This window comes from Streptopelia decaocto (genome assembly GCF_964273445.1).
Source record: "Streptopelia decaocto genome assembly, chromosome: 5".
Classification (NCBI taxonomy): domain Eukaryota; kingdom Metazoa; phylum Chordata; class Aves; order Columbiformes; family Columbidae; genus Streptopelia; species Streptopelia decaocto.
The window spans coordinates 6,435,036-6,449,040 of NC_138659.1; the positions used below are offsets into that span (position 1 = coordinate 6,435,036).

A 14,005-nucleotide genomic window follows, 5' to 3' on the forward strand; every position below is an offset into this window, starting at 1 on the left:
ATAAGCTCAGCCTCCGTCCATCCCTCCTAGGCTTCCCCACACTGCAGGAGGTGAGGATGAAGCTTCCCTGGTTCCCTCAGTCTCCTCTTCTTCCTCCCCAAGTCTCACACTGCCCTCGTCATAACTCGGTGATAAAAATAATAGTGGCAACAGCACTTTAATTTATTGATGTCTGGCACTCACAGGCATCTGTCTGTCTTTACAGAGCAGCAAATGAGAGGATTGCTGTCCAAGATACACTAAATAAAAAAGGCAGAAGGAGTATACTGATTTTTGGGTCCAAACTTTGCTGGAGCTGTGGGGGTGTTAGAAGCGAAGGGCTTTGACCGGGGTCATTGCATCGCTGCTACTGTCATTTTTCTTCTGCTGATGGCCCTGGATGGACGAACATCCCTGCTAATGAATGAGCATGCATGTGTTTGTCTAAAAGCTTGTGGGATCATGGTACAAGTGATTTATGTCAAGCTCTGGAAGCCATGAATATCCTGCAGTTGCTTTTTACTTTTTTTTTTTTTTAAGTGCATGTGTGATTTACACAGAAACATAAATCTTATTGAGTCAGCATATAAATATTATTCTCAGCCTTACATTAAAGGATCAGCGTCCACCTGAAATGCAGTCCGTTTCCTCCGGGTAGCCCTTACAGCTATGTACACACAGGCTTCTAAGACCCCAGCCAACTGATGTGGTTTTTCAATTACATTTTCTCATCCTTTTAACATAATTTTGCTTTCTCGTTGCTTGAGAGCTTCCCCCTCCCCCTCAGAAGTGCCTGCGAGGAGGAACAGACTGACCAGATGCAGCCGATGGATGTGGAGAAGCTCATATAGGGACAAATAGAGAGGAAAATAGATGTGTTTTTTCATCTTTAAAGGCCTTTTAAGAACATTGACTTCTCATCTCGCTGCCATCCTGTGGGGTCCCTGTGGCCTCGGCTTAGCTGCAGAATGCTGAATCGCAGGTTAACACACGTGCCCTTCGCAAACACTCAGAGTAAATCAGATCCCCAGAGTTTTCAAAGGAGGAAATGCTATTTATAGTATTGCTTTTCTGGACAAAAGGCTTGAATATTTAGAAGGGGGTTAGGCTTACAGTCTCCAATAGTTTCAGTAATAGTAAAGGATCTGCTTCTGTTAAGTCAGGAAACATTCAAGCACCCCCTCCTTATTATATGTCTTTAAATCTATTTCATGGCCAAAACAGAAGTATTTTTATTTTTAAGGGCTAATAATCCATTTCATATAAGGCAGGTGGAGTCTTGGGGGGAAAAAAAATATCAAGGAATATAAAATCTTAAGAAGTTTAGAGACACTCAACTGTAAAAGATCACAGAAGATCTGTTATTCCTGTAAGGAACTGAATTGACTGTTCGCACGCACCCAGCCTCGTATATCCAATATGTGCATGTGCTTTCCTAAAATAACCCAAGAAAGGGACAGTAACAAAAGCAACACAGAAATGAGGTTTCCTGACTTCGGTCTAGAAATGCGCATTGCCAAAATAATAAATATGTGACAGCTTGGTATTTCTGCAGCATCTTTCATCTTGAAGGATCTCAAAGTGCTTTGCAGGCTGCGGAAAACAAAGAGATCATGTTTTTCCTGATGAGAAGCAGCCATCTCCAGGTTGGGATGCAGCAGGTGTTTGATGCTAGAAAAGTACATCTTTTATTTGAAAAAAAGAGTCGTCTTCTGGTTTCGGACTCTCTTGAGGCACTGAGGGTTGGAAGAACAGTTGCAGACCAAGGCAGCGTGGTGTCCCTCCGTCACACCTCGCTTCCAGCACCAGGACCCCTCTCTACCATCTCTGCCAGCAAATCAGGCCTCTTCTTTGCTTTCTATACCAAATCACAACCTGATGGGGTCAAGCAGAAACCAGACTTCTAGAGAGTTTTCACCCAGAAACTCAAAGTATTCTACTTTCATCCTTTCCTTAATATTTTAAAACTGAGCCACAGTGCCTCCTGTTTATCTTGGTCCAGGCTATATACTGAACCAGGGGAACATCGTTAATTTCCTCCATTGTGTTTAATTTTAGCTTTTAAAAAAATTTTATGTTAGCATATGCTGGGAAATGCCTTGGCAAGTTAACAGGAAAGGTGCTAGAAAATGCAGTCTGCATTGTGTTTCTATTTCCTCCGTGAGTGGCCTCCTCTGGTTCCCCAAAAGTGGGTTTAGTGCATCAAGAAGTATCTGGTTTGCATCCCTGTTATAGGGCAAGTAGGTGTCAGGGAAAGAAAATCAGATGGAGGGAAGGGGTTGTTTACATATTTTCAATTGTTAAACTTTATTCAGCAAAGAGAGGAGGGTCATTCCCCAATCAGGTTTTATTTTGTTTCTTTCTTTCTTCCAGGGGCCAAATCTATGCAGCATCAATTTATGAACTGCATCTGTGCTGGTGTGAAAATTTGTGGGGTTCCTGGGTAGAGATGCTGGTCTTTCATAGAACTGCAGAGTAGTTTGGGTTGAAGGGACCTTCAAAGCTCCCCCAGTGCCACCCCTGCCGTGAGCAGGGACATCTTCACCAGCTCAGGTTGCTCAGAGCCCCGTCCAGCCTGGCCTGGGATGTCTCCAGGGATGGTTCATCCACCACCTCTCTGGGCAACTGAGGCCGGGGTCTCACCACCCCCAGTGTAAAAAATTTCTTCCTTGCGTCCAGCCTGAATCTCCGCTCTTGTAGTTTAAAACGACCACCCCTTGTCCTATCCTTTCTGTCCCTCTGGCCTAGGGTGCCCTATGGTTTTGGACCGTACACAAAGTAGATGGACCCTTATTTTGGGACCCCAGGATCACCCCTGATGGGCTGAAACACACTCAGGTCAAGATGTACCTCCATCCTCACTCTGTCATCTTGTGTGCACAGCCAACATAGAGTTGTTACCATGACGACAGCACATGTTGACTGGACATCTCTTCCCTGTCTCTCCCACGTGCAGCATAAGGCACATCAGAGCAGGTTGTGTCTATACTGCACCATACACATCCTCTCCCCATGGTCTGGAGGAGAAAAACTCTCAAGAATCAAGCCTAGGATCCTTATTACCACCTTTCCTAGGGCATGGGCTTATCTCAGGCTTTGGCTCTACCTTGGAGACCTATCAGGGTCCTGCTTCTCTGGCAGCAAAGCTTGTTGACTTCTGGTGTTCCTCTTCTGTGTCCCTGACTGGATGCTGGACAATGGTGGCCAAGGCTCCACTGTAGGACTTGATCATTCATTTTAACCAGTGGCATCACTGTCCAGCTGGAAGATGGCAAGGGAAACGTGCAGGTGGAGGTGCAGGGACCATTTTCATTGGCTGCCCCATTCCATTTGCTCTCTGCAGCTTAGCCAGCTTCTTCAATTTAGTGCTTTATATGGGCTTTTTTTTAGGATGCTCAAGGCTACTTCTGCCCTTCCCCGAGACTAGCCAGTCTCACCTAGGAAAAAAGAAAGATCTCCCAATACAAAAGTTTTTCATCAGTTTGATCTTGAGTCAAATGCAGAAGCCCAATAAGAAGCAGAAGCTTAGAGGCAGTGTGCTTGGTGTCATCTCATGGAAAGGGCCACTCAATTTGATAAACTTGCTCTAAGCATGGCCAACCCCTGATACATCAAGGAAAGGCGAACTACAACACAGAGCCCATTTCCACAGAAACAGGATTATATGTGTGCTTCAGCAGGCTATCTTATCTCATGTTACAGGTTGCAGGAGGGGACAAGTCCACCATCTCCCCTGGTGAGCTATTCTTATATCCAGTAACCCTCTCTGCTGAGAAGCTGTCTCTGATTTCAAGATGAAAGTTGTTACTTTTGCTCCATCCTTGTCAGAAAGGTCTAAACGCCTCCTGCCAGCAAACTGCTTTTCTGTGTGTGTCTGTACAGAGCGACTGGATCCTCTCAGTATCTCCACTCTGTCATGATAAATACTTTTTTTTCTTCTTAAATCTCATAGTGTAAGTCTGGCAATCTAGCTGTGGCTTCTGCTGGCATCTCCCTTTTGAAATCCCTCTGCTATTGCTATGTCCTTGGTGGTGGATGTGCATCAGAAGTGCACTCCTCTGGACAAGAGAGGATGTGGCAGAAATAAGGTTAGCTAGCCCAAAGTTGACATCTCCTTCAGCCTCACTTTCTGTGCTTCTATAAACCTATTTTCTTATAGCAAGCAACAAAAAAAAAACATGGAAAGGAACTGTCTGGAAATGTATTAAGGTTGATCTGCTTGTTTCCTTTTCTATCTTTCCCACTATGGCTTTGGAGGGGCCAGCACATCACTTGACATCTTACTGGTGCCTTTTCTCGATCTGTGAGGTGGATGACAGTGGATGACTCACAGGGATGTTATTTTTTTTTTGCCAAGTTTCTTTGGGAGTCACGTACAGAAGCAAATATCTTTTCTTGAGGTGGCAACCTCAAGGAAGATTGTAATCAAGAAGCATCACCACCGTTGGGTCTGTACATGTAGCCTGCTCCCACAAGGATGGTTGCCATCAGATTTACTGGAAAAGTGAGACCTTTCCCCTCTCCCAAGAAACATGCCTGAAGGGAGAAATTCCCAAGTATTTCCAAAACACCTTTCCTCATTTCCTAGCTATTTTCTTTCACTAGACCACATTGGGGTAAACATCTTTTATCTCACTGATGTTCAGTGCCACAATCCAGACTCCACCAGGGTATGTGCAGTGATTACTTATAACTTCAGGAGATTTGGCTGAAGCCTCTACCTTTCCATCAACATCTCCTATAACCCCCCACCACCCAAAAACACCCATAAAAAATTGCACCATGAAATGAACTTCTTATAATAGTTTTCTCTTGGTTGTGCTGGAGCTTGGTAAGGACTGTTTTAACAGCAATCTTTGGGTTGAAAGCTTGGGTAGATACTGCAGCAATTTACGGATGACTTCTTATACTTCAGGCAGCTGTGCTGTATTTGGCTTGGCTTACCTTGATTTGGGGATCCATCACTGTTTTCTGGGTTCTATGAAATAACTGCTTATAAAATGGGAAATTTCAGCATGTCAGAATTTGGGTTTTGTCACAACAGACTGTTTCGCTACCAGCGTTGTCACCGCTGGTTCAACGTGCTCCATTGCTGGCAGATGCCTCCTGCTTTTATTATAGAAAGATGAAGGATCCCAAAGGGAAAGTTTTGCCCTGGTTTGTAGAATTAGTCTCACTTCAGAACAAAGCTCTTATCATTTCAGAGCAGTTAGGGCTATCGCTAGGCAGAATTTCACAAATTTCCAGATCTGGAAGTTTCTTTGATGTGTGGGTTATGGATAGGCTTGGTGAGCCCAGAAAATCGTGCAGGCTGGTGCTGATGTGAAATAAGTTAGGAGAAAAACCTTGATATTTTGTGAAAACACTGTTGACAAATCGTTTGAGCTTCAAAAGATGCTGGGATAAAAATGGAAATTTTTTTGGATGTTTCATGCAGGGAAAAAAAAAATTGGCTTGTCCTGCATCTTATACGGCTTGAATCAGAAATGGCCAAATGTCAGGAGTTTGCAGCTGTGATACAGGAATTTCATTTATCATCAAAAAGAGAAAGAGCTCCTTCATGCTGAGATCAGAACTGGGCTAACTACACCATTTCCTCGTCCAGCCTTCGTTAGGGTGTTCCAGAGGCTGGGAACAGTGATTTATTCCGTCACATTACCCAAACCCTGGAAGGCATGTGGAAATGATGGGGCCAGGCCACATGGATTTTTTTGTTAATTATTTTTTTTTGTCCTGCACTTGTACAGCATCAGGCTCAAGGCTGTCCTGGCCCAGAATATTGCAGTGATAGTCACAATGATGCTGATAACGATAAAGAAAACCATCAGGGTAAAGTTTGTAGGGAGAGACGATACATTTTTTTCAAGGCTACTGATATATTTGAGAAAATCAGACAGCTTTGGGTGACATGAGCCCCTCTTCAGGTCTGGAATAGCAGCACCAGACTTCAAAGCTACATGTAGGGTGAGAACAACTTCTTAGAACTTGAGTCAATAGGTTTTGGATCATTTCCAAAGTAAAACCAGGGTATTTGTGGGATGGGGTGGTGTTAGTCACAGTGAAAAGGGTGATAATTTAGTCATCTTTGGGGCAAAGAGAAGGCTAATTTTTTCTAAAACATATCTGTATGCACATATAGCATGTGTGCATGAGTGTATGGTGCATATAAGAAGAAAGATTATGATATTATGACCTTTAATTATCACTCCCTTATGTATAACTAATCTGTATAACCTTTTGCATATATAATAATACAGTAAGAAACTTGCTGATCTCTTGATCTGCTTCATACCAGCACTGCCGGTTATGTTTCTGACCTGGTGGGAAACCAAAATGTGCCCAGTAGTGCTGAAAAGGATTGGTATTTCATTATTTGTTATTTAACAAAGGCTGTCCCAGACAACATGCCATGCCATCGCTCCACCAAAGCTGCTCTGCACAAGCACTTGGCCCAGCTGGATGTGCCTGGAGATGCCACCACCCCCTCCAAACCAGCGCTGTCATGAGCGCATGCTCCATAACTCAACACAACTTCAGGAGCAGAGGAAGTTGGACGTCTTGGGGTACCACAGTGGCCACCCAGCTGTCCTGTAGCCTACGCACGCTTGGTGAATCCACCGCTTCTCTCCCAGCCCTGTTTCCCAACATCTGGTCTGGGTTTTGGCTTGGATAGTCCCCATGTGCTGAGATGCACCCAGGACTTTCTTGCTGTGATATGTTGGTGTAGCACCAAGCACCATGGTAGGAGCAATGTGTGCACCAGCTGCAGCTCCTCACACGTCTCTGACTGATGAGGAAGAAGATGGGATGCAAGAGCAAGGCTGGAAGGAGGAGAAGCTCATCCCCTGTTCAGAGACACACAGGGAGCTTTAGGACTCCATTGCAGGGTGGGGGGGTTGGGGACAGGATCGTGTGTGTGTGCATGTGCCTGGGGCATGGCAGGGAGCAAAGCCACTGTCCAGAGAAGGTGACTGCAGGAGGGGAGGGGAGAGGGCTACAATTGGTACCAGATGCCCTCAGAAGCTAATGACCTGACAAACGCTGTGCTCATAAAACAAATTCTTTAAAAAGGAAGCAAATGGAAATATAAGCTAGTGAAAGAATTTGCAGCAGCTGCCCCGAAACCATTTCTCACTTCATAAACAGGTCTGCATTGAAAAAACAGGCTCTTTCTTCTTGTTCTCCTTTGTGGTCCCCTCCCGTGCCCACCAGCTCTTGCAGGGCTGTGGCCTGCAGGTTTCCACCGTGTCTTTGGCTAGGTAGACCTGTCCAGAGTCAACAGCACAGTCAACAGCACCCTTAACGTCTGTGTTGGCACAGATTTATAGAAATTATGTGTATATATATATATATATATTTTTTTTTTTTCTCCCCCTGGTGTCATTTGTGGGATTCCTAGTTGTGCATCCTTGGCTGGAGAGGTTGACCAAACACAAGCGGCCAAGGCTGCCTCTGCCTCCCCTGGGTGAAACCCAGGGCACAAAACCAGTGAAAAGCTGGGAGCAGAGAGGAGGCATTTGGGTCCACCTCCCTCCATTCTCTCCCCAGGATTGTGATTTGTGACCTGTTGTCACCTGAAGCTGCAGCACCTCTGGCCCTGCGTCAGGAGGGCTCCTGTAATTTTTTTTTTCTCCACTAGTACCAATTCATAAAAGCTAAAGCCTGACTACTGGATGATCAGGACATTTTCTTATGGGACCTGTTGTGTCAAACATGTGTCTTGGCCCCATTCCATGCCGGGTAATTAATTTCCTGGCTGCATTTTGCTGATGGAGACCATAGCACCCTGGCCAGCACTCCTCTTTGCTGTGGGACTATTTGTGATGCTTAATTAATGGGTACCAAAGGGCTGGTCCTTGGTGGGAAGCTGCTGTGGTGAGGAGGTGGCTGTTGAAGCTCAGGCAGCTCTGCTGCCAGGTCTGGGGGGAACTGTGTGTCATTTGAAGAACATCTCATGGATGGTTCCTTGGTATTTATAAGAGTTTTGTTCTCCAGATAAGCGTTTTCTTGCAGTTGGAGAATCCTCTGTGGATTCTCTGATGTCTAATGCAGGGTTTGAAGTACCTGTTGCCCTTCTATCAGCATAGACTTTAAAAAGGCGTCTTCAACTTCTTTTTCTGACCTGGGGATAGACTTCTGAGCAGGGTCTGTTGCAAGAGAAAAAGGGGTGATGGTTTTAAACTAAAGGAGGGGAGATTCAGGCCAGATGCAGGGAAGAAATTTTTTACACTGGGGTTGGTGAGAACCTGTCCCAGATTGCCCAGAGAGGTGGTGGATGAACCATCCCTGGAGACATCCCAGGCTAGGCTGGATGGGGCTCTGAGCAACCTGAGCTGGGTGAAGATGTCCCTGCTCATGGCAGGGTTGGACTAGATGAGCTTTGAAGGTCCATTCCAACCCAGACTCTCTTGTGGTTGCAAGGAGACTTCAAGCCTGGAAGAAGCTGGGACTGAGGGATATGTGTGCATCTCTGTATGCATCTGTGACCTGCTGAGCATCCCGTGCGGGTGCCACCCAGAGAGAGCCCCTCCTTGCTGCAGAAGCCCTGGGACCCACTTGCTGATCCCTTCCCTCTTCTCTACAGCTGCATCCATGGTGTCTGCGCGGGATCGGGGAGCTGCACGCGGCCCCTGCTCGCTTACGCTGCCACCCTCAACTGCACCTCCAACGGCCCCAGGCACATGTCGTGCACTGTCACCTGCAAAAAAGGCTTCGTCCCCCGTTCTGGCGATGGAAAGAGCCTGGGCTCCACTCAGGTGAGTGCACCTCATAACCTGTTAGATCAGGTGCTAGTTAAGAAATGTTTAACCACACTGAGGTAGCTGCAGTGACCCTAGGACACCTTGTTGCTCCAGCCCTGACCTCCTTGCTTGCTTTTCCAACAAACCTCAGCACAAGGGAAACTCTGGTGCTGGATCCCTGCTGGTGGTCCTGCTCTGGAGACCATTCTCCTTCCCTCACCACAGTCCTAGCTCTCCCAGCCCAGAGCTGCATGCAGATCATGGCTCTGCCAGGCTAAAAGCTGCTGCAGGGGATGTCCCAGCCAGGGTGATGCTTTCTTGCAGAGGGAGAGGTAGATGTTTCTGTTCCTAGATAGGCATTGCTGGGAGGGTTAAACATCCTTGGGACATTTTCTTTCTTAAAGTTGAAGTCAGTGGCGCAGGAAAAAATGATGTCATTGCAGAGCAACTATATTTAAAGGCAGCCGACAGTACAGAGAGCTTTTCTTCCTTTGTGTTGTGTTGTAATAATGCTGCCCATGCCAGCAGGGCAGCACAGGGGTCACCATGAAACAGTTTGTCCTGCTTTCCAGAGGGCTGGGAGATGCCTCGTAAAAGCCACAAGCCAGCAAGGCTCTTGGCTGTTGACCAAGGAGACCTGGAACTGATGTGTCCGTGGGAGCTGAGCTGAGTCAGGTCTGGGCAGTCACCTTGACAGGGTCATGGTCAGGATGAGGACAAGCTGAGAGAGTTGGGGTGTTCAGCCTGGAGAAGAGAAGGCTCCAGGGAGACCTTATTGCAGCCTTTCTGTACTTAAAAAGGGCCTGTAAGGAAGATGGGGACAGATTTTTTAGCAGGGCCTGTTGCGATAGGACAAGGGGTGATGGTTTTAAGCTAAAGGATGGGAGATTCAGACCAGATAGGGGGAAGAAATTTTTTACACTGGTGGTGGTGAGAACCTGTCCCAGGTTGGCCAGAGAGGTGGTGGATGAACCATCCCTGGAGACATCCCAGGCCAGGCTGGACGGGGCTCTGAGCAACCTGAGCTGGTGAAGATGTCCCTGCCAATGGCAGGAGTGGCACTGGGGGAGCTTTGAAGGGCCCTTCCAACCCAAACTGTTCTGTGATTCTATGAAAACATTCCCCTTCTCTGAAATGGAACTGCACAAAACAAATTGCATCAGGTGACAGTTTTTCTGCATTTGGTAGTGGATGCCACGTGGCTGTCACAGCAGATGGCAGCTTGTGCCCTGTCCTGAACCCTCCAGTGATGTGACTGGTTTGACTGTGTGACCCTCCTCATTTTGAGGAAACATACACAGCTCTCCCTGAGCATTCTCTACACCTGGAGGCCAGCAGCTACAGACCAGACATTAAAAGGTCTCTTGTGCAGGTGACTTGTGTGTCACCCCAAGGGCCATTCACTGCCTTCACCCCCAAACATCACCCTGGGAACAGGTAAGTGCTTCATGGCTCAGTGTCCAGAATGAGGAGAAAAGGCACATCGGGAGAGTCAAAAATGGGGTAGAGTCTTCCTTGTCCTGAAACCTCAGTCAGACCTTTCTGTTGTGGTGGCAAACTAGTAGGTTTGAGAGCTCACTCAAAGGGTTCTGATGGAGCTTTGCTTTCTCTGCAGCAGGAGGTGGTGCTGACGTGCAGCTCAGGACAGTGGGACAGAGCTGTGACTTGTGACCCTGTTGACTGTGGTGTCCCTGACCAGTCCCATGTGTACTACGCTGAGTTCTCCTGCCCCAAGGGGACCACCTACCTGAAGAGATGCTCCTTCTCCTGCATCCACCCAGCCAAGATTCAAGGTATGGTTTGGAGTGCTGAGGGATCCCTTTTTGGTGCCACCTTTCCATGCATGTCCCAAGATGTTCAAACAAAGCATTGCAACTTTGAATTTCGGTTATCCTGGCTTTTGCCAGCCAGGTGGGCTCTTGAGAGACCTCCTGAAGTGGTGGGCATCTATCCCCCTTAAATGGGGACACCAGAGCATGAGGACACTCTCTCTGACTACCATGCCCTGGCTGACAGCCCTTATCTATCCACCTTCAAGGTGTAGGGATGTCTTCTCCTGATAGCTGGTGAGGTCTGGCAGCCTCCAGCATTTATGGGTGTGAGGGAGACAAGAAGTGTACAGACAGACAAGAAAGGACTTCAGAGAGCCCAGGGTGGCTCAGTGCCTGGTGGCTGTGGGAAATCTTGTGGTTCAGGAGGCCTGGGGCTGTATAAAGCTGTAGAGACTGATGCCCACAGCTGCAGAGCAGGCTGGGAGATGTCCACCCAGACACACAGCAGTCCCCCAGACACACCATGGGCTGGCTCTCATTCTGCAGACTCCATCAGGAGCCGCAGGAATGTTTTGAAGCCAAGCTGGAGAAAGAGAGCTACTGTTCCTGTCTATGCGAGGCTGAGCTGGGGGGGATTTGGGGGTAATTGCCTTGACAGCTTCAAGCATTGGGACTTTGTGTGAGTTTCCACCAGGGCCTTTGCTCTGAACAATCGCATACAACAAATCATTTTAATGGGCGTCCTATTTTATAGAGACATTTAAGCTGAAACGTATGAAAATCGTTTACTTTTTTTTTTTTTTTTTAAACTTAATCTATGGAGCAAAAACTGCAGGGAATTAAGGTCTCGTTTCACGACAGGAGGGATGCTGGCAGATCCCCAGTGTGAACTGATCAAAGGGTAGCGCACAAACGACAGCTCAACAGCCCAAATTCTGCACAAACCGATGCCCGTTGCCTTGGGTGGGTCAGCTGAGGGCAGGGCTTCCATCTGATCTTTCAGCTCTTGTTCCCACTGAAGTCAATGGGAGGTTTGCTATGGGGTCCCTCGGAGGGAAGATGTCCCTGTGGTGGAGCGCCCTGGGTGACCTCCAGCAGCTGACGCCATGGCTGGTGGTGCTTGGCCGAGGCTGCCAAGCTGGGGGGGTAACCTCGCAGAGGTCCAGCAAACTTGGATGAGCTGTCAAGGCAGGGACGTGCCTGATGCTTGTTCTCCCCAAAGGCTCACGTCCTTACGGGCAGGCTCTCCATGCTGATAGATGCCAGAATAGGGAAGGAAAGGATGACAGGGCTGCATGGTGCTCAGAGGTGGGGGCCTACCCTCAACAGTGCTGGTCCGCTGGGAGCACAGGTGCAACGTGGAGGCGAGATTTAGTCCCTGCTCACAGAGCAGTTGTAGGCACAGCAGCGATCACACAAAAAGAATATAAAGCTACTGGAGAGTGTCAGAGGAGGCCATGAAGTTGGTGAAGGGTTTGGAGGGGAAGCTGTATGAGGAGCAGCTAAAGTCACTGGGTTTGTTGAGCACAAAGAAGAGGAGACTGAGGGGAGACCACATGGTGGTCTACAGCTTCCTCACAAGGGGAGAGCGGCAGATGCTGATCTCTTCTCTCTGGTGACCACCAATAGAACCTGAGGGAATGGCAGGAAGATAGGTTGGACATTAAGAAAAGGCTCTTTACCCAAAGTCTATGATCTTGCCTCCCTTGGCATCAGTATCCACCCTAACAAGAGGACTTTTGCTGGTTGCTCTGAGCTTCCCCCAGCAGGACTCCATCCCTAAGTCAGCTGTAACCCCAACATGCCATTTCTCTTTTGGGTTCAGGAGCAAACCAGTGGCTGACCTGCCTGGAGGATGGTCTCTGGTCACTCCCCGAAGCCTACTGCAAGCTGGAGTGTGACGCACCTCCTGCGGTGGCCAATGCCAAGCTCCTGGTCCCACGATGCCTCCAGGGCAACCATGACGTGGGCTCGGTCTGTCGCTACAAGTGCAAGCCTGGATACCACGTGGCTGAGAATGCAGCAGGCAAGTCTAAGAAGTAAGTCTGTGGTGGATCTGTTATCACCATCTCTTTCCTCCTCCCAATGAGGGTAAGGAAAGGTGGTGGTACACTGGTCGTCTCAAAGAGCTGATTTAATAAGTACAAGGCAGAGCAGCTTGCTCTAGTCATGCAGATTTGTTGAGACAGGAGAGGAATTCCCCTGGTTTGGGGGAAAGCAGGTGGGAACAAGATGCAAGCTGCTGTTTCGTGTATGTGTACATTAAGTACCTTAACCTAAAGCACGCGAATTTTCCCCTGCACCTCAACATATTTGTCAGTTGCTGAAAATTAAACATCTACTGAAGTGTTTGTGGGCTCTCAGGTAATTAGATGTAATAAGATGCTGGAAGATTCCTGGAGCTGCTGTTTTTCCTAAAAGTGATAAAACATAGATCAAGGCACTGGGGGCTGTAAGAATGAATGACTGCCTCTTGTCAGGGTTAACATTTTACCCGCTGCACTTCCTGGCTAAATTTAATCCTAAGCATTGACATTTCATTTGGAGAAGATTTTTCCCAATGCTTCAGGGGAAAAAATTCCTGGTGATTCACTAGCCCTGTGCCCAGCCAGTATCGTGACACTCGGGGAGTAAATTTTTTCCGCGATGCCCCCAGCTGAAGTCCCTGTGGGGTACGGTCACTAAAGATTCCCTGGCGCTGACCGGGTCCTCCCCAGAGTCTTGATACTAGCCCAAATCAGGTAATTATGTGCTAATTGTTTAATGCCCCCTTCCAGTTTTAATTGGATGCAGACTTCATCTCTACATTGCTCTGGGGTAGAGTTGTTGTGCACTGGGAAGCAATTGCCAGATTTCTTGCCTCGTAATGAAGGAAGTGGTTTCTGTAAACAGCTTTTTGCAACATTAGGAGCATTTCTTAGGCCAAGGGGAGCTGAGCAAATTATGATGGTGGCTACAATCACATGGACTGCTCTGCAAACTGTGGAGCAGCTTGTGTGCCTGTGGCATTTAAGGCACTGGCCATGCAATCAGATAAATGCAGCTTGCAAAGTTAGGCCACCTCAGTCGTGCTGCAGCAGTTGCTGGCCAGAAGGATGCCCTCTGGGAGCTCCCCATGCTCCTCTGATGTGTGTGTGACTTCCCCATGGGTCTGAGCAGCCTGTGACACCAGTCAAGGAAAACCATGCAAAGTGGTTTGCATATTCATAGCAATGCCTGTTGACATGACGCTTTCATGTTTGGTATTATCATTACTACTAATTTGTCTGATATATTTGATGGTAGGGTATGATCCTATTACAGTAAGCAAAAAAAATAAATGATTAACAGAAAATTTATTGCTTTCTTATCATGCATATTAAGTGCTATGTGAGTGGTCTGATTCAGAGCAAAAGCCTTTCCTTGGAAGTGTAAATGCTGGTGTACTGTCTCATCTGGAGCTCTGCGTGCGTACTCAGCATGAGTACAAACCCCTTGGCATGTGTAGCGAGCAACAGCTACTAGCCAGTAAGC

At 47.5% G+C, this 14,005-nt stretch overlaps 1 protein-coding gene across 1 annotated transcript in view; it reads left to right on the top strand.

The window, feature by feature from the left end:
• PAPPA2 (pappalysin 2) overlaps positions 1 to 14,005 on the top strand; it is a gene marked incomplete at both ends in the record, with an annotated part of 87,707 nt that overhangs the window by 48,412 nt on the left and 25,290 nt on the right. The window contains 3 exons of the mRNA XM_082053369.1: positions 8,564 to 8,735; positions 10,336 to 10,513; positions 12,318 to 12,531. Of these exons, the coding sequence (XP_081909495.1) occupies positions 8,564 to 8,735; positions 10,336 to 10,513; positions 12,318 to 12,531 (564 nt within the window). The remainder of the gene's footprint in view (positions 1 to 8,563; positions 8,736 to 10,335; positions 10,514 to 12,317; positions 12,532 to 14,005) is intronic.